Source organism: Lemur catta, chromosome 1 (genome assembly GCF_020740605.2).
Source record: "Lemur catta isolate mLemCat1 chromosome 1, mLemCat1.pri, whole genome shotgun sequence".
NCBI lineage: Eukaryota > Metazoa > Chordata > Mammalia > Primates > Lemuridae > Lemur > Lemur catta.
In genome coordinates this window covers 102,387,706-102,414,196 of record NC_059128.1, presented here as the reverse complement: position 1 = coordinate 102,414,196, position 26,491 = coordinate 102,387,706, and the positions used below count along the sequence as shown (strand labels likewise).

General features: G+C 53.8%; 1 protein-coding gene across 1 annotated transcript in view; it reads left to right on the top strand.

Annotated features, from left to right (window-relative positions):
• HCN4 (hyperpolarization activated cyclic nucleotide gated potassium channel 4) overlaps positions 1-15,227 on the top strand; it is a 47,247-nt gene extending 32,020 nt beyond the window's left edge. Inside the window, exons 3-8 of the mRNA XM_045531583.1 lie at positions 4,195-4,356; positions 6,249-6,467; positions 9,792-9,938; positions 10,045-10,285; positions 10,951-11,115; positions 11,235-15,227. Coding sequence (XP_045387539.1) covers positions 4,195-4,356; positions 6,249-6,467; positions 9,792-9,938; positions 10,045-10,285; positions 10,951-11,115; positions 11,235-12,694 — 2,394 coding nt within the window. The 3' untranslated portion in view covers positions 12,695-15,227. The remainder of the gene's footprint in view (positions 1-4,194; positions 4,357-6,248; positions 6,468-9,791; positions 9,939-10,044; positions 10,286-10,950; positions 11,116-11,234) is intronic.
• The last annotated feature ends 11,264 nt before the right edge of the window (positions 15,228-26,491 follow it).

The following is a 26,491-nucleotide window of genomic DNA, read 5'->3' as shown; positions in this document are numbered from 1 at the left end:
GTGTGAACAGTGGCTCCGATTGTGAGATGGGAGGGGCAGGTTGGGATGTGTCCATGCGGAGATAGACGTGGAGACAGCTGGACGTACGAGCCAACCTGTGTCACTCTTAGAGTCCTTGGGCATAACAGAAACAGGAAATTGAGGGGTGCCTTGGGGCTTGAAAGGAAAGCACGAGGAAGGCAAGCCTCTGTCAGACAAGCAGGAGCGTTGCTGATCTCTGCAGCCCCTTGTGATGGGGGCAACGTGGCCCCGTCCTGGGGGCCACTGAGCCAGTGAAACCCCACTCAGGGCACTTACAGAGATGCCCAGACTTTGATACAGCCCCAGCCAGGGACACCCTCGCAGAACTCCTGCCACTGGACCAGCCACGGGTGGGAGGAGACAGGAGGCTGCCTGTGGCCGCAGGCTGTGCCCCATGGTAACGTCTGGAGCCTGGCCCGGCCTCTCTGCTGAGCTCCCTGCCGTGCCTGCTTGTCCTCTGTTGCTGGGTTTCTACACACATGTTCCTGTCCCTTCCTGGGTGTGACTTACTTCCCCAGCCAGACTGTGAGCTCTGGGCAAGCAGGGCAAGACTCTTCTCCCTGACCCCCACGTGGAGGGGGCTCTCTTGGGCACTGACACAGGCTGACCTCCTGGGGACATGGAGGAGACATTTGGGTCCCTCTGACGTTACTGCCCCAAGACCTAGGGAAACAGCCCAGCTGGGCCCACCTTCGAGAGGGCTCTTCTGCCCACAGCGAGGAGTCTGGGGGGCTCTTTGCAGCTCTCTCTAGGCCTGGGTACCTGGGACCCCGCACTCCTAGCCCAGACAGCTCTCAGTCTACTTGCAAGGCCTGTGCGGGCTCCTTCCAGACCTGCGTCCCGAGGGGATTGCCCTGCTGCTGTGCACACCCCTGGGCCTGCTTATGAGTGGCTGTGGGCTGGGGTCCCTTGCTAGGGGACAGAGTGAAGAGACGAGAGGCGGGCCATACTCTGGTGTGGTTTTCTGAGAGATCCAATTGCGAGCCCGGCCCTCCAAGGCGTTGTGATGGTTTATTGTGTCAAGGTAGGGTAGAATCTATTTTCTTTAACAGTTTCGTCAGCTTGACTTAAAACTTTAAATATGCAAACCTGTGGTTTGTGGAACTCTATTCGCCCCCTGTCCTGGACTGTCCCACACTGGGAGGCCGGCCTCCGTTTACCTGCTGAGTCCGCAGCCGAGGGCAGTGGGGAGACCGAGTCCTGCCCACCCCGACCCTCCTGAACACCGTCTATGCCGCTGGTGCCATGGCTTCCTAAGCCACTGTCCTGTCTGTGGCGTCTTCATCAGTCAGGGTGCTGCTAGAACGTAAATGCCATAGACCGGGTGGCTTCAACAGCAAACATTTATTTCTCATAACTCTGGAGGCTGAAAGCCTGAGAGGAGGGTGCCAGCACGGTTGGCTCTGGGGAGGGCTCTTGTCCTTACTTACAGACGGCCACCTTCTCCCTGTGTCCTCACGTGGCAGAGAGGCATCATCCCTCTCTGGCCTCTTCCCATTCATTAGTAAGGGCACCAATCCCATTCATGAGGCTTCTAATCTCATGACCTAATCACCCCCTACAGGCCCCATCTCCAAACAGCATCACATTTGGGATTAGGGCTTCAATGTGTGAATTTGGGAGGGACACACACACACACACACACACACACACACACACGCAGTCCATAGCAGCTTGGAAATGAAGGGGCTCACTAATAACAACCCCACCCGTGTGTATATCTCAGGGCCCAGAGCACTTTCCTAGCCAGCTTAATTTCTCAAGCAAACATGGGAAGCGGGGGGCAGTTTTCTAGCTCATTTGAGTTGGGGGGGCTGAGGTGCAGATAGGGGAGGAGGGCAGGTGCTGGGAATGGCCATGTCTGAGATTGTGGTTGGTGTCGTGTGACAGCCCTCCCGAACCCCCCCAGGGTAGGGGAGCTGGTGGCATCCAAGTCATCCAAGACTTAGAAAGGTGAGGGATTTGCCCAAGGTCATAGAGGTGTTGTGTCCACCTAAGTGTTAAAGAGGCAGAAGTGGGATCTTCGCCCAGAACCAGCACTGGGGACTCTGTTGCCCAGGGACCTGCTAAGAGAGCGTGGGGAGAGGCTCACAGGCTCAGAGTCCAGGCCCTGTAGCACGGCCAGCAGCAGAGGGATGGGCCAGAGGCACTGGCTTCATGCTCGGGTCTGCTCTGCATCCTGGACACAGGCCCCAGCCCGGTCACAGACCGACCTGCTGGTCCCACTGCCCACCATTCCTTCCAGGCCAGGGCACACGCTGAGATGTGGCGGCTTAGCCCGGAGCCGGCGTCTGTGCCCTGGTGGTGCTAGGCTGCGGGGCTCACAGCGTCTCTTCTGCAGCGTCACACCGTGTGCACGGAGGCAAGACGTGGGGTGCAGCTCGCTGTGGGAACCTGGGCACGTCACTCGACCCCTTTGGTTTGGGTGGTTTTAGCCACAAAGTGGAGCTACTGACACCCCCTTCCCCCACTGGGCCAGTCTAATATTCCAGGATGTTGGCTACGGGCCTCGGGATCGGGCAGACCTGGGTCCAAAATCTGGCCCTTCCACTGCCAGCGTGATCTGGGGCAAGTTCCTGTACTTCTCTGAGCCTTGGTTTACAATGGGTTAACAGTATCTTCAGCAAAGGGTTTTTGTGAGTTTAAACGGGAGGATGACTGTGGACTCTTGTGCCCATGCTCAGGTGTGGCACTGTTGTCCCCTCCCCCGTCGGGGCCGTGGGGAAATGATGGGACAAGCTGGAACTACCAGACTGAAACTGTCAATGTGCATTTCACCCTGAAAAGACTCCAGAGCCTTCCAGCTGGAGCGGTCGGAGTCCTGGCCTCCATGGGGGCCACGGTGGGCCTGGCTCTGGGCTTTACAAGCTGGGGATAATAATATTCATCTTTGGTGTTTTCAAAACCTAGACTCAGGCTAAGCCCACCTTTCAGGGGGACATTGAAGCCATTAGTATCAGAATATCCTGCTATAGCCCAAAAACCACTAGACAGGGGCGGAAATATCTAGGGTGTGTCTCTTTGGGCCTCAGTTTCGCCGTCTGAAATGGGCTTGAATAAGTCTCTGTGGCATCTGACAAGTCCATAATTTTGACCCTCTCCAGGGGGTATCTTGGGAATAGTGTGGAGGGATCAGAACTGGGGTGGGTCCCTGGGGGCACAGCCCCCCAAGGTCTCCCAGGCCAGAGACAAGGCCATAACTTCCAGAGGCCTCCTCCAGACTTGCCTCCACTTCTCTGTCCCCTGCTGCCCTGTCGCCACGGGGACCCCCACGTGGCAGCTTTGAGAGGAGGGGGGTGGACGGGGTGCCGGATTGTGCCCACCTTGGCCTGCCTGGCCGTACTGCAGAGCCTCGGGAGTGGAGACGGCCGGTGGCAGTGGGCTGGCTGAGGTGCTGTGAAGGACAGCATTACTACTAATATGTATTAACTAATCATGAGCATTAATTATTAATAACCACTTATCAATTAATAATGGTTTGCAATTTACTGAACATGTCTATACTCATTACTAAGCACTTTATATGTATAATTTAATCCTTCTGACAACCCATTCAGGTAAGAATTTTTATCACCATTTTCCAGATGAGAAAACATGATCAGAGAGGTTCAAGGTCACACACAGCTAGGAACCGGGGAGGAACCGGGCCTGGATCAAGGTCTGTGTGAACTTGGAGCCCGTGGGCCTGTGCTGCTCCCTCAGCAGGTCCGTGGCTGCCCCTGGGTGTGTCCTGAGAGTCTAGTGACAGATTTAGGGACACATCGTGCCCCTGGCATGACTGCAGACCACAGTTCCCCGAGGAGCCTCAGGCTGTCTGGCTTTTCTCCCTGATGTCCTCATGCCCCAGATGAGCTGATGCCGTGGCTTCTCTGCCCACTTCTGGGCTGCGTGGGGCTCCAGGTATCCACCTTCCACATGTCCTGGATGGCTGGACCTTCCAGGGAGGCCCCCCGACACCTGCACAGGTGGCAGGAGGCGTCCCCCTGAAGTCCCCCGCCTGCAGTCTGCCTCTTCCGGGGCCTGCACCGATGCCGTCCCACCCACCCCAGCCGGGCCTGGCAGCACAGAGCAGGCGCTCTGCACAGTGTGCACACAGCAGTGCCCCCAGGCGGCCGTGGGGTAGCCTAGGGGGCCGCTCACCTGTCTGGGCCAATCCCCCACTTCTGCCGGCAGATCTTCCACATGACCTACGACCTGGCAAGTGCCGTGGTGCGCATCGTGAACCTCATCGGCATGATGCTGCTGCTGTGCCACTGGGACGGCTGCCTGCAGTTCCTGGTGCCCATGCTGCAGGACTTCCCCGACGACTGCTGGGTGTCCATCAACAACATGGTGGTGAGTGCGCCCGGCCTGGGCCTCCTGTGGCCGTCGCTCGGCTGTCCAGAGGTGACAGGGTAGCGGGGCGAGGAGGCGTGGATGGCAGAGCAGATCCACAACGTGGAACTCCCGAGTTCCAGTACGTGGGGCCCTGAGGTGCCAGCCCGGTGCTGAAGGGCACATGGCTCTACCCAGTCCAGGAATCCATTTGCAGGGCTCTGGGCTGGGAGCTCTTGCCACCCCCTTCTCACAGCCTCGACTGCAGTGGGAGCCTCAGTATTCAGCCCGATTTCTCCCAGGGCGGCTGAGACCCGAGCAACCTGGGCTTGTGTCCGGTGTGGCAAAGCTGGGCTGGCCTCCCCTCCTACCTCTGTCCCTAGAAGCAGAGCCCTTAAAAGCTGAGCCTGAGAAAACAGAAGCCTGGGGGGACACAGTTTGCAGCACATGCAGACTCCAGGTCATACCTGGCCACGTTCTGCTCCAGCAGCAGAGCTGGGCTGTCCCCTCAACAGACACAGCCTGGTCACGGGTGGAGTCCTGAGTGGGGAGGGCAGGCAGTGGGGAGCCTCCCCACCCCTCCAACCCTGTGAGTGGGTGGGAGAAATCGGACTTGGGGTCCAGAAAGCCGTAGGGCAGAGTCTCCCCAACCCCTGTGGACGGGGACCCCCTGGACCCATGAGCCTGTCTCTGGCTCCCCCATTCTCCCTCCCAGTCAGTTTGTTTTGGTAAATCAGGGTCCCAGGGGAGGAAAAACCAGCTTTGAAAGAGGCCAGAGAGACCCGGAGGCATCTTTCAGCATCAAACAGGCCTTTACAAAACAGCCCTTTGATGAGCTAAGTATAAATGAATCGGCCATATGGACTGAATCTCCGCCCCAGAGAGCGCGGGAGCTCTGACTAGAGCAGCTGGGTGCTGCCCCTGTTCCCCAAGGCCGAGAGCCCAGGCCCCACTAACCCCCCCACCCCAATCTGGACTGAACCACCAGACCCGAGGAACCAGCTCAGCTCCGTCCAGGACCTCTGGGCTGCCTTGAACATGGCACAAAGCTCCCAGGCTCCTGTGCCTTCCTCCTGGTGCTGGGCACAGCCCGGCGCCTGCAGAAGCACTCGGGGCTCTGGGCAGGGCTCTGTGGGTCTCGGCATTCTTGCCAGTGCATCCCCTGTGAGCAGAGGCGCTGGGGCAGTTTCCCCCGTGCGTGAGCGTGACGACCCTACACATGCACTAAATGTAAGAGATGGCCCATCTGAGCCCAGTGTTCCCACACTGAGCCTTCCTGGAGGCACCAACTGGCTTTGGGGACAAAAATAGCCCAGAGCCTCACTCCCTGCATCCCTCCTCCCATCCTCCCATTGTGTGTTCCAGAGAGTCCACCTTTGGGGGTGGTGGGAGGAGAACTGGGAGGTTCATGCGGGAGGTGAGCTAGCTGGCAGCTTTAACTTCTGCTCACCCAAAATGAGGACAGTGTTTTTGGCTCAATCTGCCAGAGCTTGTTCCCCCAGGGGAAGAATATCTGGTTTGATAATTGAGGTCAGTGGGGAAATGGGCTTCACTTAGTGCTGTTTAGGGGTGGGGGGTGGGGCTGTTTCAGCACAGGAGGGACAGCAGGGTGGCTCAGCCTCACGCAGGCTCCCCTCCCCTTGCTGGGGCTTCCAGTCTGCCCCCCGCCCTCACTGCAAGAGAAGGCCTAAGTAACTCGCTCTCCCCACGGGTTGCCACTGTATGCCTCACTGCCCCTCACTTAAGGCTTTTCAGCCAAACAGAAAGGCTGGGGAGCCCTGGGCTCAGCCTCTGGGGAAGAGTTAGGTTGACCGGGAGAGGTGGCAAGAACTTGTCTAGGTGCTAGTGAGAAGGGCCTTCCCTCTAGTTGGCCCAAGTGCGTGCATTGCGCCCACCCGTCTGTCTGTCCACAGAACAGCTCCTGGGGCAAGCAGTACTCCTACGCCCTGTTCAAGGCCATGAGCCACATGCTGTGCATCGGCTACGGGCGGCAGGCGCCCGTGGGCATGTCCGACGTGTGGCTCACCATGCTCAGCATGATCGTGGGCGCCACCTGCTACGCCATGTTCATCGGCCACGCCACCGCCCTCATCCAGTCACTGGACTCCTCCCGGCGCCAGTACCAGGAAAAGGTAGGTCAGAGAGCCATGGGCCCCCCCGGGCTCTCTTGGGAGGACCGTGCATTGGTCCTTCCCAAGAGGGAGCTCAGGCTGCCGGCCAGTGGGCCCCCACCAGGCCCCCAAGTGCCCAGGCCTGTGATCGGGACTCCCAGTGTGAGGGCAGAGGAGGCAGCAGGGGATCAGAACTGCTTCAACTCACCGGCTTAGAATCTATAAACGTCTTTTTATCTGAACCCACTGGTCCTCCCTCCTGGTGTCCCTGGGGGCCTGTCTCTCCTGACTGAGGGTGTTCAGGAGGGACAGTGCCTGAACTGTGCCCTCCGTGTTGCTGAATCCAGCAGGTCCTTCATGTCCTCATCTTGCCCGGCCGTGGGCACTTGGCTTGTCACTGGGTCCATGCCCGCACACTCTCAGCTTTCCTGCCACCCGCTGGCCGGGCCTTCTGCCCTCCTTTGCTGGCTTCTCTTCCCAGTCCTCACATGTTGGGGTCCCTGGTGGCTCGGGCCCAGCTCCCTGACTCTCTGTCTGCCTGGTCTTCCTGGGTGCTGTCATTTTACCCCCAGCCCCGTGCTCTGCGCCCACCCGTGCACGGTGGCCTGAGCTGAGTGGGCAGCCCCCTCATCCCCAGCTCCAGACTGTCTGTCTGCTGTCTCCCTGGACGCCTCAACATCCTCATGTCCAAAGTGAAGACAGTCTGCCCTGCCCTGTCCACCCCGAGGCCTCCACTCTCCCCCATCCCGTTAGGGACACCAGTGGCCCAGATGCCCAGGCCAGATACCAGCAGCCGTCCTGACCTCCCTCTGCCATCAGCGCCTACCTCAAAACAGCGGCTCCCTTCTCTTCAAACCAGCTGGCCTGTGTGTACCCTACGCACCTGCTCCCCCTCTGCCCAGGGTCACAGTGGCTTCCCAGCCACGGCAACTGAGGGCTGTGGCCTGGCTCTGTGCACACGGGCATGTCACTCCACAGCGTTGGCTCTGCTTCCTCGTCTGTGGGGTGGGCATCACAGGTGGCGTCATGCCACGGCCTGTGAGCAGTGAGTGATGCCGGCCGAATGCTCCACGCTGTGCCAGCGCAGAGCGGGCTCTTCAGCAGTCATTAGCTAAGTGGGCGCCACCCCGCCACTGTCCTCCCTGTCCCTCACACAGCAGTCGGAGAGGCGTTTGCAAATACGTAAATCAAATCATACCACTCCTCTCCTAAGACTCTTCAGAGACCTCACGCTGCTGCTGAGACACAGACTAGCTCCTAAGCGTGTGTCCCCAGCCCGGCACCGGAGGGCTGTGGTCTGGGCTCCGCCCTCGCACGTGAGCTTGCAGCTCCCCCTTCTTTTCGCCGACGCCTCCTTGGGAGGCCTCCGAGGACCCAGCCGGCCCCCGCCTGTCATGTGACCCCATGGCACCCTCTCATTCTCCTTCCCCACACGCTGTGCTCCTGTAGTTCTTAATTAATCACATGTAGCAGTTTGTTTAACGTCCGTCTTCCCTATCCAGCCCGTGGCTCGGTGACAGCAGGCCCAGGTGCATCGCTCCCCACTGTGTTCCCAGTGTCTGGCACATAGTAGGGTCAGTGTTCATGGGTTCACTGCCTTCCTGCCTTGGCAGGGTGACTGACAGATGACAGCCACTCAGGTCCTGTGACGCCAGGAGGAGATCCCAGGAGAGCCTTCAGGGCCGGGGAGGGTGGGAGAGCTCCCTCTGGGGAGGCGGAGGAAGGAGAAGGTGGAGAATTCTAGGCCAGGCTTCGTGAGGAACACAGGTGTGCAGAGAGGGCCCTCGGCCTGGTTAGAGCAGGGCTCCGGCTGGGAGTGCGCAGGGCAGGCCGGGGAGCGGAGGGAGAAGAGTCAGGTGGCAAAGGTCAGGGCTTAACCCAGGCCCAGGTAAGGATCAGGCTGGGGCCAGCATCAGGACCCGGCCTGTGACCAGAGCTGGGGCTCCGTCTGTGACCAGAGTCAGCGCTCAGCATGTGGCTGGGGTCAGGGCTCAGTGTGTGACCAGCATCACGGCTCAGCGTGTGACCAGGGCTGGGGCTCAGTCTGAGGCCGGGTTGGGTTTAGTCTGGGACCAGGATCAGGGATTAGTTTAGAAAAAGTATCCGGGTTTATTTTAGGGCCAGAGTCAAGGTGCTTTGACCTCCCATTTGAGACTTTAGATTTTGTTCTTTGGCTGGTAGCTCTCTAAGCTGTCCCAATTCACCCATAGACCTCCCTTAAATGTTTTACCTCCCCTCTGTCCCCACTGACTTCTCTCACCTGGACCACCTCAACAACCCTTTAACTCCTGCCTTGTGTACAGACCCTGCCTGTTCTCGGTGTGGGGAATTCTCTAGAACACAGTTCTGGCTGTTCTTGGCCAGGAAGTTGCTGGCCCCGGGGGCTTTGCGTAAGTTGGATCACACAGAGGCCCGGTTGGCTGGAAGAACTTTAGGAACCTTCATCCCCCCTCCCTCAGTGCCCACTGGCATCTCTCCGCAGCAGCCCTGCGTCCCCGCTCTTGGGGCACTGCTGCGTAAGAGCCGGCCTGCCGCTCGCGCTGCCCCCGGGGCTGCAGGGCCTCCCCTACTTCCCACCTGGGAAGAGTCTGTCATTGCCTTGTCATCCCTCCTGTCCTGAGTCCTGCTCTTGGGATCCCACTGTCCACCCACAATCCAAAGGTCAGAGCTGTGTCCACCCCTCACTGCCGGGATGGGCAGGATCGTTTCTTAGTGGGTTTGAGCCTCAGGGACTTAGGTTCACAAATCTCTAGTACCCGAACCTCTATTTGAAGGGCCCTTCACATGGGTCTGCCCTGTCTTTGCCTTGGGCTGGAGCTAGTTGCTCTCAACAAAAGACTCAGGGGCTTCGCTGAGCCACGTTTGGGTGTATGCCGTGGCATGGGCCAGGCACCCTTGCTGCTGCCTCCAGTCCTTCCGACCCACTGCAGCCCCATCCCGCTGGCTGTGCCAATCTGTCACTACTGGTAGGACACAGCTCCACCCCTCCCAGAGTCAGTGAGGCCTTCTGTCCCCAGGGTGACATAGAGAAGACAGGCTCCAGAGGAGACTTGATGGACCTCCTGGCCTGCCTGCTGTCCCCCACTCATCTCCATAGTATTTATTGAACACAGTGAGGACCAGACGCTGATGGGCCCCTCCTCCATTCCAGGCAGCTGGGAGCCAGGACCATTTTGGGGGGCACAGTGGGATCATACCCACACTGAGGACCTCAAATCTCAAGGGGCCAGGGTTAGCCAAGAAAGCCTCCAGGGTCAGTGCCTAGCTCTGGTCACCAGCAGGCCCAAGGTGGGGTGGTGACTGTTGCTTGGAGCTGACAGCACCTCCCTGTCTCCCGGGCCACAGTACAAGCAGGTGGAGCAGTACATGTCCTTCCACAAGCTCCCGCCCGATACCCGGCAGCGCATCCACGACTACTACGAGCACCGCTACCAGGGCAAGATGTTCGACGAGGAGAGCATCCTTGGCGAGCTGAGCGAGCCGCTGCGGGAGGTGAGCTTGGCAGGCCGGCCATGTGGGGCAGGGGAGCCGGGCCTTCCTGGCAGCCGGTTGCCCTCACCTCCTCCTTCCTGTTCCACCCCACCCCTCCCGGGAGCAGGAGATCATCAACTTTAACTGCCGGAAGCTGGTGGCCTCCATGCCGCTGTTTGCCAACGCAGACCCCAACTTTGTGACATCCATGCTGACCAAGCTGCGCTTTGAGGTCTTCCAGCCCGGGGACTACATCATCCGGGAAGGCACCATCGGCAAGAAGATGTACTTCATCCAGCACGGTGTGGTCAGTGTGCTCACCAAGGGCAACAAGGAGACCAAGCTGGCCGACGGCTCCTACTTTGGAGGTGAGGTGGCCACAGGGTCCTGGGACAGGGCACCACCACCGGGGAATGGGCTGGAGAGACACCCAAGAGGACAGAGCCCTTCACAGCTATAGCCTGGGGGTGGATGTCCATGCACCCACGGTAGGGGTGTCTTAGTCCGTTTGGGCTGCTGTGACAAAGTACCCTAGACTGGTGTCTTATAAACAATAGAAGTTTGTTTCCCACACCTGGAGGCTGGAAGTCTGAGGTCAGGGTGCGCGCCAGGTTCTGGTGAGGGCTCTCTTCCGGGTCGCAGGTCACTCCCTTCTCCCTGTGTCCTCACATGCAGGAGGGAGGGAGCTCTTGGGTCTTTTCTTACAGGGCGCTAATTCCAGCCATGAGGGCTTCATCCCCACAACCTAAGCACTTCCCTAAGTCCCACTCCCAATGCCATCGCACTGGAATTAGGGGTTCAGCGTGGGTTTGGGGGGCACATTCAGTCCATCGCAGAGGGTATGGTCCCAGAGAAGACAGTGGGGTGCCCATCTCGGGGGGAGGGGTGGCATCCAGCTTGGTCACAGCCTGTGGGGCCTCATGAGCCTGCCAAGGCTTCTGTGCCAGGCAGTGGGACCCACAGACGGGATGGGGCAGCCCTGGTGGCCTGGACGGCTGTGCACGCCTCACCCTGAGCCCTGCTGTCCTGGCAGAGATCTGCCTGCTGACCCGGGGCCGGCGCACGGCCAGCGTGCGGGCTGATACCTACTGCCGCCTCTACTCGCTGAGCGTGGATAACTTCAACGAGGTGCTGGAGGAGTACCCCATGATGCGACGGGCCTTCGAGACCGTGGCGCTGGACCGCCTGGACCGCATTGGTGAGGGGACGGGAGGTCCGGGGTGGGAGCTCGGGTTCCTGAGCGGAGCCGTGCCTGCGCCCCGTCTCCGTCCCCATCCCCACCCTGCCCTGAGCGCCTGTTCTCGTTCTGTGGCCCAGGCAAGAAGAACTCCATCCTCCTCCACAAAGTCCAGCACGACCTCAACTCCGGCGTGTTCAACTACCAGGAGAACGAGATCATCCAGCAGATTGTGCAGCACGACCGGGAGATGGCCCACTGTGCCCACCGCGTCCAGGCCGCTGCCTCTGCCACCCCGACCCCCACGCCCGTCATCTGGACCCCGCTGATCCAGGCACCCTTGCAAGCTGCCGCTGCCACCACGTCCGTGGCCATAGCCCTCACCCACCACCCTCGCCTGCCTGCTGCCATCTTCCGCCCGCCCCCAGGACCCGGGCTGGGCAACCTCGGGGCTGGGCAAACGCCCAGGCACCTGAAGCGGCTGCAGTCTCTGATCCCCTCCGCGCTAGGCTCCACCTCGCCTGCCAGCACCCCCTCCCAGGTGGACACGCCGTCTTCATCTTCCTTCCACATCCAACAGCTGGCTGGATTCTCCGCACCCGCCGGACTGAGCCCGCTCCTGCCCTCGTCCAGCTCCTCCCCAGCCCCAGGGGCTTGCGGCTCCCCACCAGCTCCCACACCGTCGGCTGCCACAGCTGCCACCACCACAGCTGGGTTTGGCCACTTCCACAAGGCGCTGGGTGGCTCCCTGTCCTCCTCTGATTCTCCCCTGCTCACCCCGCTGCAGCCAGGGGCCCGGTCCCCACAGGCCGCCCAGCCGCCACCCCCGCTGCCAGGGGCCCGGGGAGGCCTGGGGCTCCTGGAGCACTTCCTGCCACCCCCACCCTCCTCCAGGTCCCCGTCATCCAGCCCTGGGCAGCTGGGCCAGCCTCCCGGGGAGCTGTCCCCAGGTCTGGCCGCTGGCCCACCAAGTACACCAGAGACGCCCCCACGGCAGGCTGAGCGGCAGTCCTTCGTGGCAGGGGCCTCTGGGGGGGCTTCCCCTGGAGCCTTTACTCCCCGGGGAGGGCTCAGCCCACCTGGCCACAGCCCAGGCCCCCCAAGAACTTTCCCGAGTGCCCCACCCCGGGCCTCTGGCTCCCACGGCTCCTTGCTCCTGCCGCCCGCGTCCAGCCCCCCACCGGCCCAGGTTCCCCAGCGCCGGGGCACACCGCCCCTCACCCCAGGCCGCCTCACCCAGGACCTCAAGCTCATCTCAGCCTCTCAGCCAGCCCTGCCCCAGGACGGGGCGCAGACTCTCCGCAGAGCCTCCCCTCACTCCTCTGGGGAGTCCGTGGCTGCCTTCCCGCTCCTCCCCAGGGCCGGGGGCGGCAGCGCAGGCAGCGGGGGGCTCGGCCCCCAGGGGAGGCCCTATGGTGCCATCCCAGGCCAGCACGTCACTCTGCCTCGGAAGACATCCTCAGGTTCTTTGCCACCCCCTCTTTCTTTGTTTGGGGCAAGAGCCACCTCTTCTGGGGGGCCCCCTCTGACTGCTGCACCCCAGAGGGAACCTGGGGCCAGGTCCGAGCCAGTGCGCTCCAAACTGCCGTCCAACCTATGAGCGGGGCCCTCCCTCCCCCTTCCCACTCCTTCTCCCTCCCTGCCTCCTTCAGGTTTAACTGTGATTAGGAGATATACCAATAACAATAATAATTATCGTTAAAAAACCCACACACACCAGAAAAACAAAAGACAGCAGAAAATAACCAGGTATTCTTAGAGCTATAGATTTTTGGTCACTCGCTTTTATAGACTATTTTAATACTCAGCACTAGAGGGAGGGAGGGCGCGGGAGGGGGGGCAGGCAGGGCCCAAGCGTGAAAGCCAGAGGAAGGCGGGTGGGGTCTCCGGCTGGGCAGATGGGGGTGACTGGTGTTTGGGGTTCCTACAGCAGACACGTCAATTGTATTTGTTTAGAGCAGCAGCTGCCATCAGCCCCATAGCTGTGAACTTGGAGCCCCACTCTGCTGGGGGTCGTCTTGTTCCCCGGGAAGGGGCTGCCCTGGGGGTGTGTTCCTGGGGAGCCTCAGATGCCTGAGTCCTTGGGAGAGCTGGGCCAGGGCCGAGGGCCTTGAGTTTTTTCTACTGTAAACGTAGCAAGATATGTATATGACTATGTATATGTATATGTATGTAAGATGTGTATATGTATAGCTATGTAGCGCTCTGTAGAGCCATGTAGATAGCCGCTCATGTGTGCGCACACGTGTGTGCAATCCAGTTTAACCCCATGTTGCCAGGACACCCAGGTCACCGTACATGCAGCAACCCGCCTCGGCCCGCAGGCTGGGCACCGCATGGTCCGGGGAAGCACTCTCTCTGGTCCTCGGGGGAGAGGACCCCCAGGACCTTGCAGCAGGCCCCATCTGTCCCCGTCTCTTGTCTCAAATCCAGGCGCAGCCTGACCTCTCACCACACGGTAGCAGAAGACTCTCGTCTGCTGGGGCGTCAGCACGGCCCGTCCCCTCTGTGGCCCTCACTTTTCCCACCTGTGAGGTGGAGGCACGGGGAACCACTGTTCGTTGAGTCCGCTCTGTGCCAAGCACTGGTTCGCACTTTACACACATTAGCTTCTTCAGTTTCACAAAGACCATGAGGTAGGTACCTTGGTTCTGCCCATTTCACAGATGAGGAAACTGAGTTTTGGGTAATTTTCCCAGAATCCTGTAACTAGGAGTGGCAGAGCAGGGACCGACCTGAGATTTGCGTCCGTGCCAGCCTGAGGCCCAAGCCTATGTTCCTTCCATCAGAAAGCTGTTTTGAGAGAGGCTGAGACAGACGGTCCCCAAGTGTGGTGCAGAGGAAAGAGACCAGATTTTGAGTTCAAATCCCAGCCCTGCCACTTCTTAGCTGTACGATCTGGGGCAAGTTTTCTGACCTTTGTAAGCATGTTACCTCATTTGTAAAATGGGAATGATTATGTTAGCGCCTCACAAGGACCCGTGAGGACCAGATGAGAAAAGTGGTGTATGGGAAATGCCCAGCCCAGCGCCTGGCACATACCATAGCAGGTGCTCAATAAATCACATTTCTTCTGCCCCTCACATGCTCCGCCCATCGCTCCAGCAGCTGTGGTGAGAGCACAGGAGCTTTGGCTGAGGGCTCCAAGATCTAAAATCTCAGGACTCAGGAGGTGGCTGGGCCTCCCCAAGGGCCAGAGGAAGGTGTGTGGCCAGTGGTGGGCTTGAGCCAGGCCTTGAGATGCGGAGAGCATCAGGGGGGAGGGAGTGGGGTGGGACGGCGTGTCCTGCAGGAGATCGCCGGGGGGGATGCCTTGGGAGGAGATCCAAGGCTTGGGGTGACAGGCAAAGGGGGTAGACCGGGCTTGGTTCTGAGGCAACTGGGAGCCATAGGCAGGCTCCGGATGGAGCCTCCCTCCTGAGCACGGCCCTCCTCCCCTACAGGATCCCGCCAGAGCCAAGGGAAGGAGCAGGTGTGGCTGCAACACCCAAATAATGAGGAGGGCTGGTCCCACCTTGTACATCCAGAACCTTCTGTGCACTAAGCCAGAATGTTGGCAAGAACAGGGTTTGCTCTGAGCTGTCCTGGGTTGTGGGGCAGGCCGATTTCTCCATGGTTGGGCTGCAGGGAGTGGGAGGCAGTAATCCAGAAGAGAAGGGGTGAAGGGTCCTGGGGTCCTAGGTAAAGACCAGAAGCCGCTGGGCCCTGTTCTCTACTGAGCTGGGGAAGCCCCCTTGGGCCCAGAGAGTCTCAGAGCTGGAAGGATTTAAACAGCCTCGCCCTGAGTTCTGCGCACACCCCTGCCCTGCAAGGAGGGCAGCGCCGGGAAGCTTGATCCAAACCCACAGTCTGGTCCCAGAGGCAGCGGGAGTAGAAGGTGGAGAGTCCAGGGGCTTGAGGAGTGAAGAGCATCCTTGCCGCCAGGGTCTGGCCTAAGCACCCTCCTGCTACCTACACACACGCGTGTTTTATAAGAGCTCGGACCCAGCCCGGCCGCTCCGCAGAGACTGGAGGAGCCAGGGCCAGTCGGTGGGCACTCCCATCCCCAGTCTCCCACAAGCAGTTTTCAAATCTTCCACTTTTAAAACAGAAAACGGTAAATGCGCCGTGTTGTATATTTTATTTAAATAAAAAAATTCCAGCAGATGCCGCCTTCTTCTAGGGGTCAGGGAGGCGGAGGGGGGCAGAGGCTCTGGGCGCAGGTGTGCACGCGCTGGTGAGCTGGCGGGAGTCAGTCTAGAGGGGCAGAGTGTGTGTCTTTTGTCTGCTAGTGGAGGGGGAAAGGCCGAGGTGGGGGAGGTGTGAGACCCTGACTCCCATCCCTCCTGCCCCAGCTGCCAACCTCCCGGTCCCTGGGACCCACTCCTTGGTGCTCCTTGAAGGAGGAGGGAGGTAGTAAGTGTGCACCCTAACTCCATCCAGCTAGATCCCCAAGAGGAAGGTGCCATGTTAGTCTGATCAGGTGAGCCCTCAGAAGCTGGGGACAAACGGTGACCGGGCAGGGGGACGGCATCAGGTGGGTGGCTGAGGATGGGAACTTGCTTGGTCGGGAAGCCAAGGGACTCCCCACTGTGGCTCGGTGGGGGTCTAAGCCTGGCCCCCCTGGACGGCCCCTCCGCCACCCCTGGCTGCAGAGGGTCCCTGCAGACCCTGGGACCTTGACGGGTCCTCAGAGGCCCCCTCCCGGGTCAGCGAGGGGCGGCTGGGAGAATGGAGTCCTCGTGGCTTCCGGCGGCGCGGGGAGCGCCGTCTCGCCGCGGAGGGGAAAGTCCTCAGAAAAGGCCAGGGAACCCGTTGGCCGTTCCCCATCACTGCTTGCCAGTGGATGCTGTTTCCATGGTAACCGGCCTGGGAGTCCCGTTGCTAAGGAGGCAGCTCGGCAGGCCCGGGCGTCCCCATGACAACTGCCCCCTGCGGCCAGGCGGTGGTGCTTCCTCCGGGGACCCGCGGGGACCGCGGGGCTCGGGCTCTGACAGCTGCTCTGAGACTGCCAGGCGGCCCTCGGGGCTGTGGGGAAGCCTTTGCGACAGACGACAGCCCCAACCAAACCTTGAGGGGGTAGCAATGCCAGTCACTCTCCTCTGTGTTCCTGATGCTGAAAGGGCACTTAGTGAGTGCCACTGTGTACTTGGCCCTGGATGTTTTCTTGTTATGTCATCTGCCCAGCCACCCTAGGAGGTAAGAGTTAGCTTCAGTCACAGTGAGCCGAGGGCCCTGGGGCTCAGAGAGGGCAGGAACTCGCCCCAGCCCCGTCAGCTGGGGTGGAAGGAGCCTGGGTGCACACCACGTCCTGGAGACTCAACCCTGTCCCTTCGCCCCGGTGGCGTAGCAAGGGTGGGTGGTAGGAGCAGTCTGTCCGCTGTGCAGGCAGTAAAGGGTGCATTGTCCGTAGAGAATTCAAGAGCAACAATAAAATGACCAGATGTCAGTTTGCTTTCTCTCATCACCGTGCACCAGCAATTCTGCAGTGTCAGCGCCAGGACACTGCGCCCCGCCAGGGCAGACAGCGCCTCCCACCCCCACCTGGGACTGCCACCGCGCTCTGCTTCAGCGCCAAGGGACACCTGCTGAACTATGGCAGCCAGCACCGTGGGAACGCCTTGAGGGCACCCTTTCTGCCTTAGTGGGCCTAAACCAGATGGGGTTTCTGAGAGAAGGTTTTAAAGAGATTTAATAAAATCCCTCCCTCGATGCCATGTCCCTTCCCAGATGCTACTTCCCAGCCCGACTTCTCAAGAGTCCTCCCAACGCCCTCTCCTCCTGCCCCTCCCTCAAAGTCTGGCTGTGCCTCTGCTCCACTGGGATGCCCTGCCAGGGTCATGGGCCCACGCCCCAGGCCTTGTCGTGCTGCCCCTCAGCAGCATTTGACCCATCGCCCAGGCCCTCCTCAGCTTTTGGGTTCCCATTGTTCCCTCCCCGTTGTTCCCTGTTCAGCCCCAGCTTTAAGGGCTCCTCTTTCTCCCCAGTGCTGGTGCTCCTTGGGCCTCTGGCCTCCGCCCTGTCTTCTCACGCCAGGCACACGTCCTTCGGGTAGTGTCACCCAGGCCATGGCGTCCCCACCTGGGGAAGGCAAAAGCCTCCCAGATGTCCGTCACTTCAGGCTCCCCCCTCTAGTTTCCGTCCTCCTCTGGCTACCCACAGCCCTGTTCATCCCCAATGCACCCCAGAGCACGGCCTCGCCAACCCCCGCCCCCTGCTGATTGTTCCTTCTCTTGAGGGTGGAATATTTCACACATAAATAAGATATAAAAAAGTAAGGTGGACTGCCATGTACCCGTCACTCAGCTTCGGAGCTGGAACATAAGGACACCTTTGAAGGCATCTGTGCTGCTGCCAACTGCATCCCTCTCCCTCCCTCCCTCCAAGGAAAACCACTCATCTGAATTTTAATTTTGTCGTTGCTTTTCATGCTACTTGTACTACAGAAATAAATGTCTCTAAACAATGTAGTCAAGACCAGGCATGGTGGCTCACACCTGTAATCCCAGCACTTTGGGGGGCTGAGGTGGGAGGATCGCTTGAGGCCAGGCATTTGAGACCAGCCTGGGCAACATAATGAGACCCCATCTCTACAAACATTTTTTTTAAAAAATTATCTGGGCACAGTGACTCACACCTGTGGTCCTAGCTACTTGGGAGGCTGAGGTGGGAGGATCGCTTGAGGCCAGGAGTTTGAGGTTGCTGTGAGTTATGATTGTGCCACTGCACTCCAGCCTGGGTGACAGAGCAAGACCCTGTCTCAAAAAAAAAAAAAAAAAAAAAAAACCAAACACAAAAAAACCCTAATGTATTCAGTTGCCTCCCAAGGTAGGGGAGCCGGGGTTGGAAGTAGCTACATTTGTGGGGAGGGGGATTTTATCTATAATTTTCAGAATTGCTGATGTGTGGTAACAATAAAAATCAGATTGAGTTTTAGTAAGTTTTCTTACTGTTTTAGATTTCTTTATAAATAATGTACCCTTTTATTGCCTGTACCAAAGGTGGGCCATACCCCCTCCATCTTCGTACACCACTGAATATATTTGTAATTTTTCAACTTTACATAAATGATACCATGCTACATGGATTCATTAGCAATTCGGGATTTTTTTTCATTCAATATTGTAATTATGAGATCCCTATTGATGCACACAATGCAGTTCGTTCATTTTCACTGCTGTGTAGCACTCCAGCATATGAATATTCCTGCATGTACACATGTATTCTTCTGAACATAGACTTTCAGTTCCAGTTCTTGCGATTCCTAACACTGCTGCTACGACCGTCTCATTTGCGGCTCCGAGACGGATGTGTAAGAGGCTCTCCAGGCGCCGTATCTAGGGGTGGAATAACTGAGTCATAGGGTAAATTCATCTTCACTTTACAAGATAATGCCAAGCTGTTGTAAGTAGTTCTGACAATTTACACTCCCACCTGCAGAGTATGACAATTATTCTCGCTTCACGTTCTTGCCAGTAATTAGATTCATCAGACCTTTTTATTTTTCCCAATCTAGTGATATCTAATTGTGTTTTAATGTGAAAATCCCTAATTACTAGTAAGTTTGAATGTTCGTATATTAATTTGCCATTTGTGTTTTTTCCCTTTTGAGAAATATTTATTCATGTATTTGACCAATTTTCTGTTGTTGTCTTTTTTTTTTTTTTGATTTGTAGGAATTTTACACACACATACACACACACATCTGTATGGAGGGTGAAATGAAGCCTTTGTCCACTATATGTGTCGCAGATATCTTCATGTTTTCACTTTTTGTTTTGCTGTTATTTGATGAACAGAAGCTTTTCATTTTAATGAGGTCAATTTGGCATATATATATATATATATATATATATATATATATATGTATGTATGTATATATTATGTCTGGTGCTTCCTTAGTGTCTTTTTTACTTAATAACCCTTTTTTTTTTTTTTTGAGATAGGGTCTCACTCTGTCGCCCTGGCTAGAGTGCAGTGGCGTCATGATAGCTCACTACAACCTCACACTCCTGGGTTCAACCAATTCTCCTGCCTCAGCCTCCCGAGTAGCTGGGACTACAGGCACACACCATCACACTCAGCTAATTTTTAAATTTTTTTTAGAGATGGGGTCTCACTCTTCCTCAGGCTGGTCTCGAACTCCTGGCCTCAAGTGATCCTCCCATTTCGGCCTCCCAGAGTGCTAGGATTACAGGTGTGAGCTACCTCTCCCAGCCAGAAACCTGTCTTTGATGTTATAAAGATATTGTTCTATATTCATTTCTAAAAGTGTGAAGTTTTGCTTAAGTCCTTAATCTACCTGACCTTGATTTCGGTGTGGTATGAAGCATAGCTCAGTTTCTTTTTTGCCTCATCTGGTCAACCAGTTATTCCGACACTGTTCGTTGAAGGAGGCATAACTAATTTGCAGGCGATGTCACCTCCCTGATGTACCGCATCCGGGTCTGCTGAGGCTCTGTTCTGTACTATTCGCTTATCTGTCCATACCGGTCCAAACAGTCCATTGTCCCAGTCACTTCAGCTCTATGGCCTCATTGTAGGACTGTGTCTGTTTGTCAAAACTCATTGAACTATACACTTAAAATTGGCCAACTTGATTCATATAAGTTATACCTCAATAAAGAAAATAGGTAAATTAGAAATAGCAACAAAAGTATAAAGTACTAGGAATAATCTATGAAATGCAAAAAACCTCACAAAAAATGCGTTGATGTCAAGTAGACTAAGCCCCCCACTTTCTTCTTAAGGAATGTCCTGGTGATTCTAGTCTCTTTGTGCTAACACAGATATTTTAGAATCAGTGTGTTTTGATGCATGAAGCATTCAGTGGGCTTCTGATTGAAATTACATTGACATTATTGTAGAAATTTGTATTCCTATGGATGCACGGGGTATAACTCCCCACGTGCAGGTCTTCTTTAATGTCTTTTGTATTAGGGTAATTATCACTCACAGCCCCAGCAGAAAGGCCCCAGATTTCAATGGTTTCACACAATAAAGGTTTATTCCAGCTCTGGTAAAGCCGTGCACAGGGCAGGCTGCCACTTCCGCTGATACCAACTTGAACCCCTGGTCTCCAAGGTACCTGTGGGAGGAGAAGAGACAACTGCACGAGATGACTGAGTCTGAATGACTCCCCTCTGCAGTGAGACACATCACTTTCTCTCATACTCCATTGTCACACGGCCATGATGTGACCACAAAGGTGGCTGTGATGTGTGGGGAGGCACGTGGGGTATTTGCTAGGCCTTAACCGGCTCTGCTGGGTCTTTCAACCTAGACTTAGAACAATTTTCCTTGTGAAGTTTTTGGCATTTCACAGATTATTCCTAGTACCTTATACTTCTGTTGCTCTAATTGTACCTATTTTCTTTATCGAGGTATAATTTATATGTATCAAGTTCACCAATTTTAAGTGTATAGTTCAATGAGTTTTGACAAACAGACACAGTCCTATGATGAGGATACGGACCGTTTCTGCCACTCACCCAGATGCCCTCCCGCCTCTTTGTAGTAAATCCCCTCCTCTCGCTGCTGACCCCTGGCAATCTGCTTTCTGTCACTCAAGTTTTGCCTTCTCTGGAGTTTCATGTAAGTAGACCCATAAAGCATATAGTCTGTGTCTGATTTCTTTCATTTAGCCTAATGTTTTTGATCTCCACCCACGCACTGCTGAGCAATGTTCCCTTGGGTGGACGTGGCACGGTTGGTTTATTTAGTCACTCAGTGATGAACAACTGGACTATTTCTGGTTTTTGGCTACCAAGAATAGAGCTCCTATGAACGCTCATGGTCAAATCTTTATGTGGATGTGGATTTTCTTTTTTAACATTATTTAAATTGACAAACGTTTTTATATATTTATCATGTAAACATGATGTTTTGAATACATATACACTGTGGAATGACTAAGTTGAGCTAACATCTGCATTATCTCACATTCTTATCATTTTTTTGTGGTGAGAACACCTCAAATCTACTACTCTCTTATGATTTTCAAGATGGACATAGATTTTCGTTTATCTTAAGTAAATATCCAGGAGTGGCACTGCTGGGTCATAGGATAAGTATATTTTTAACTTTATTAGAAACTGTCAGATTATTTTCCAAAGTTGGAGTGCTGTTTTGCATTCCCACCAGCAATTGTATGAGAGTTTCAGTTACTTCAGATCCTTGCAACACTTGATATTGCCAGTCTTTTTTATTTTTACCATTCATGAGCATGGGTAATATTAACTCTTGGCTTTCAGTTACATTTTCATGATGACTAAAGATACTGAGCACTTTTTCAGGTGATTATTTGCTATTCATGTATGTTCTCTGGCAAAGTGACTGTTTGAATCTTTACCCATTTGTTTTTGGTCATTTGTTTTCTTATTATTGAATTGTAAATAATATATTCAGAATATAAGTTCTTTATAAGATACATGTTTTGAAAATATTTTCTCCTAGTTTGTGGCTTGGCCTTTTCATTTTCTTAACTATGTCTTTCAAAGAGTAAACATTTTTAATTTTGATGATGTTCAACTTAATAAATTTTTCTTTTGTGATTCTACTTTTTGACAAAGGAATGAAAATGGTGCTAGAAAATACCTACTTAACACAGAAGAAGGCAGTCACAGAGTAATAGAGTGATAAAAAACATAAGACATATAGAAAACAAATAGCAAAATGCCAGATGTAAACCCTACCTTATCAGCAATTACAATAAATGTAAGTGCATTAGAAATTCAAATTAAAGGTAGAAATTGGCAGAATGGATAAAAAAACCATGTCCAGCTATAAACTGACTACAAGAGACATACTTCATATTCAAAGACACAGATTGGTTGAAAGTAAAAGGATGTGAAAAGTTATACCAAGCAAACATTAGCTGAAAGAGAGCCAGAGTAGCTACACTAATATCAAAGTAGACTTTAAGACAAAAATTGTTGCTAAATACAAAGGACATTTTATAATGATAAATGGGCCAATCCATCAAGAAGTTTTAACGGTTATAAATATACCTAGAGACATAGCCTCAGAACTCATGGAGTAAGCCTGATACAGATGAAGGGAGAAATAGACACTTCAACAGTAATAGTTGCAGACCTCAATATTCCACATTAAGTAGTGGACAGAACAACTAGACAGAAGATCAGCAAGGAAAAAGAAGATTTGAACAACAATTTAAAACAGCTAGACCTAACATATCTCTGGAACACTCTATCCCAAAACAGCAGAATATATTAATATAGTCTTCTCAAGTGCATGTGGAGCATTCTCCAGAGTGGAACATATACAAGACCAAAAAAAAAGTCTCAGTAACCTTAAATGGACTGAAATCATATGAAGTATATCCTCTGAATATAATAGAATAAAAATGGAAATCAGAAACAGAAACTTGAAAAATTGACAAATATATGCAAATTTAAAAGCATACACCTAAATAACCAATGGGTCAAAGAAGAAATCACAAGGAATATCAGAAAATAAGTTGAGATGAATGAAAACAAAACATAGCATAGCAAAAACATGGGATGTCACGAAAGCAATGCTCAGAGGGAAATTTATAGCAGTAAGCTCCTAGATATAAACAAAACTCAAATAAATAACATAAACATCCACCTAAAGGAACTAGGAAAAGAAGAGCAGACTAAACTCAAAGCAAGCAAAAGAAAGGAAACAATAAAGATGAGAGCAGATACAAAGGAAATAAAGAATAGAAAACCAATACAGAAAATCCACAAAACCAATAGTTGGTTCTTTGAAAAGATCAACAAAATTGACAATCTTTAGCCAGAGAGAGAGAAAGAGAGAAAGAGAGAGAGAGAATATACTAACATCAGGAATCAAAGAAAAAATATTACCACCAACCTTAAAGAAATAAAAAGGATTATAAGGGAACACTAAGAAAATAGTATGCCAACAAATTAGATAACCTAGATAAATAGACAAATACTTAGAAACAAATTACCAAAACTGACTCGAGAAGAAATGGAGAATATGAATAGACCTATAACAAGTAGAAAGATTAAATTAATAATAAAGAAAACTTCCCAAAAAGAAATGCCCAGGACCAGATGGCCTCACTGGTGAATTCTATCACATGTATTAATGTCAATCCTTCACAAACTCTTTAAAAAAAATACACAAGGGGAGAGCACCTCCCCATTCTATGAGGCCAGTATTACACTGGTACCAGAACCAGACAAAAACAATACCAAAAAATAAAATCATAGCCCGATATCGCTTATGAATATAGACTCGAAATCCTCTACACGTTTTCAAGGGAGACGGTGATAATTGTTTATTTTTAAAACCTAGAGTGCCAGTCAGGCTTCCCTTAGGTTCTTAGTGTCAGACCTTTCCCTGGGCAAACTCCAGCTTCTGTTTTAGTTTACTACTTGGGTTCAATTTTCTGATCCTCTGTTAGTGATAGCCCTTACTTTCTTCGGAGCAACTCATTTAAAAGAATTTCTGTTGTAATTTATCCAGTATGTGAATTTTTCCTGCTTTTCAGATTTAGTTCAAGCAGTGCTGGAAGAAACTTGGTTTTCTTTCTTCAGTGAATTCCCCGGCACGCTCAGTGTTACCTACTTCGTGGCTCCCAACTCCACAGTAAGGGCCAGAAATCCCTTCCTTCCTCTACCAGATCGCTTTGCTCAGGTCTCTTAGCACTTTTGTGCTGCTGGATGGTAATTTTTGTCTGTTAAATATCTGTGTCCTCCTCTAGGCTGTCAGCACAGCGGCAAGAGACTGCCCTAAGCATTCTGCATCCTCAGTGCTGGGCACATAGTAGGCCCTCAGGAGTATCTGCAAACAACGAAAGAGTCCCAAGTCTTGGGTGAGGAAGACCCTTTTCTGGCTGGCCCCAGACATTCCTTCTCTCACACCACCTGCCCACGCAGAGATCTCTTTGGCTCAGTGCCCACCAGTTTCCTCTCTGTGCGCTAGTTGAGAATGTTCATTGGCTGGTTCTCCTGCCGTCTCCCGGTCTAGGGGACCCTGAACTTCAGGATTTTGCCTTCAGGATTAGAGCCCAGCTCTCCCTTTCCTCTTTCAGAAAGCATGAGCTTGGCTGGACGCGGTGGCTCATGCCTGTAATTCTAGCACTCTGGGAGGCTGAGGCGGGTGGATTGTTTGAGCTCAGGAGTTCAAGACCAGCTCTGAGCAAGAGCGAGACCCTGTCTCTACTAAAAATAGAAAGAAATTAGCTGGACAACTAAAAATATATAGAAAAAATTAGCCGGGCATGGTGGTGCATGCCTGTAGTCCCAGCTACTCGGGAGGCTGAGGCAGAGGATCACTTGAGCCCAGGAGTTTGAGGTTGCTGTGAGCTAGGCTGACGCCATGGCACTCTAGCCAGAGCAACAGAGTGAGACTCTGTCTCAAAAAAAAAAAAAAAAAGAAAGCAAGCATGAGCTGCCCAGAATTTTCAGTAAGACCTGGGTTTCGAGTTTATGAAAGGAACCAACCCTATTCTTAACTCGCTAGGGCTGCCCCCAACCTGTAGTCCTGGGCCAGCCAAACCTAGCTCGACTGGGCCCGGCACTGCCCCTGCAGCGTTCCAGGAATCTGAGGGAGGATGGCAGCAGCTCGCCCTCTCCACCGCAGGCCAGCCAGCCGGACCTGCGCATCCTCCCTCACAGCCTCTGCACCCTCAGCACCTCATCCAACGACAAAAGGCTGAGCACAGGCCCAACACATTATGGCTGGGATTTGTGCTCGTCCAGGTATGCTGATGGCCTCGTGAAGCAGGCAGCTTCCCAGCTCAGCAGTGGCCTCTTCTGCCCTCCAGATAAATAGCCTAGTATTTATGGCATCCTGGCTTCAGCTCAGCCTTAGATCCTCTGCAAAACCTTCCTAAGTATATGCTCCCAGGAAGAACTAGGGCTTTGTCCAGTTCCCTCAGCGCTGGGCCATGATATATTACTTATCTGATTTCAAGTCTATCTGCCTCACCAGCCAAGTTCATTTAGTGAAAACCTATGATGTGTTAGGCGCTGGGCTATGGGATCTGAACACAAGCGTGATTGCTTTCCTTGAGGAGGTCATAGTGTATCGGAGGAGACAGAAATAAGAACAAGAACAATCAGGGGACTGGATGGTTAGGCTGGGTCTTAAAAGACGAATAGGCATTTGCCAGGCAAAGCCAGCCAATGGTGAGGGCAGGGGATCTAGAATATCTAAGGCAGAAGAAATAGTACCAAGGCCAGACGTCATGGCTTACCCTGCAAGGGCAAATTGCTCCCTATTTCTGGGGCCAAATTTGGGTGAAGGAGCAGATTAAGTGGGAAATAAAAAGGAAGAGGCAGACAGGGGCACACTGGGCTCATTCTGCAGGGCAGGTGATGAGCTATTGCAGCGTCCAGCAGTGGAGAGACATTGGATTTGAGTTAGAAAAGCACCTGTATGGATCGCCACCGCATTGCCAGCAAGGCCAAGGTAGGGGGTTAATAAGGAGTGTGTCTAATAGACAACGAGGAGGACCCGCTATGGGGGACATTTGACAGGTAGAGCTGGCAGGACTTGCTGAGCAGTGTGCTGTGGTGCTGAGGGAAGAATTTGGAATGGCTCTCAGATTTCTCCTTTGGGAGATCAGGTCCACAGGGTAGACCCGTTAGCAAGGGACAGGTACCTGGCAACAAGGTGATGGGGCTTTGCTGGGGGCAGGGGCGGCTTGTGGAGGCATGGAAATGAAAAATAATGGTAACCCAGCCACCAGCTGAGGTCAGTCTGCCTCTTAAAATCTGGCTGAGGCTGATTGGAACCCACATTTCTTGACCTGTGAAAGGTCTCATGCCCTCCCCTTTCCTCCTGGGTTTCTGTGAATTCTCAGGTTTATATTCTTATGGTCCCTTCTGGCTCTGAGCTCGAGCTTCTGGTGAACCCGTTCCCCCCTCACCATGCCAGACGCATGGTTTGTCTGCCACCATGTTGGCCCAGATGCTCTTTTCTTCACTGGGGGAGCAATGAGGAACTCAAGCAAGGCCTTGTGCACATGGCAGACGTTACGCGAGATTTGAGGAGCTGGAGGACGTTTACTTCACAGAAGTGCAAACAGCATTAAATCATCTCTACGATGTTCTCATCAACAAAGTTATTTGAACACCTCAAGGCCAGCCTTCTCCCGCTGGGGCACTTCCCACACAGCCCTCCTCCTCTCACCGCCGTGTGGATTGTACTGCCAGCGTCCCCACCCCTGCCCCGATTATTTCAGGAAATTCCGCGTAGTTCTTATGCTCCACTGCAGCAGGTGCTCCCTCCAACCTTTCCTGAGCTCAGTTCCCATTTCATTTCCAAAATCAAATTCCTAGTTGAGGACATCTTGAGATGGACATCATCCTCTATGCTTAGAGGGTAATTGTTTAAATAGCATTTTTCCAACATTACGTACTTTTAAAAGATTACAATTTTAGTTAAGGTATTCTTT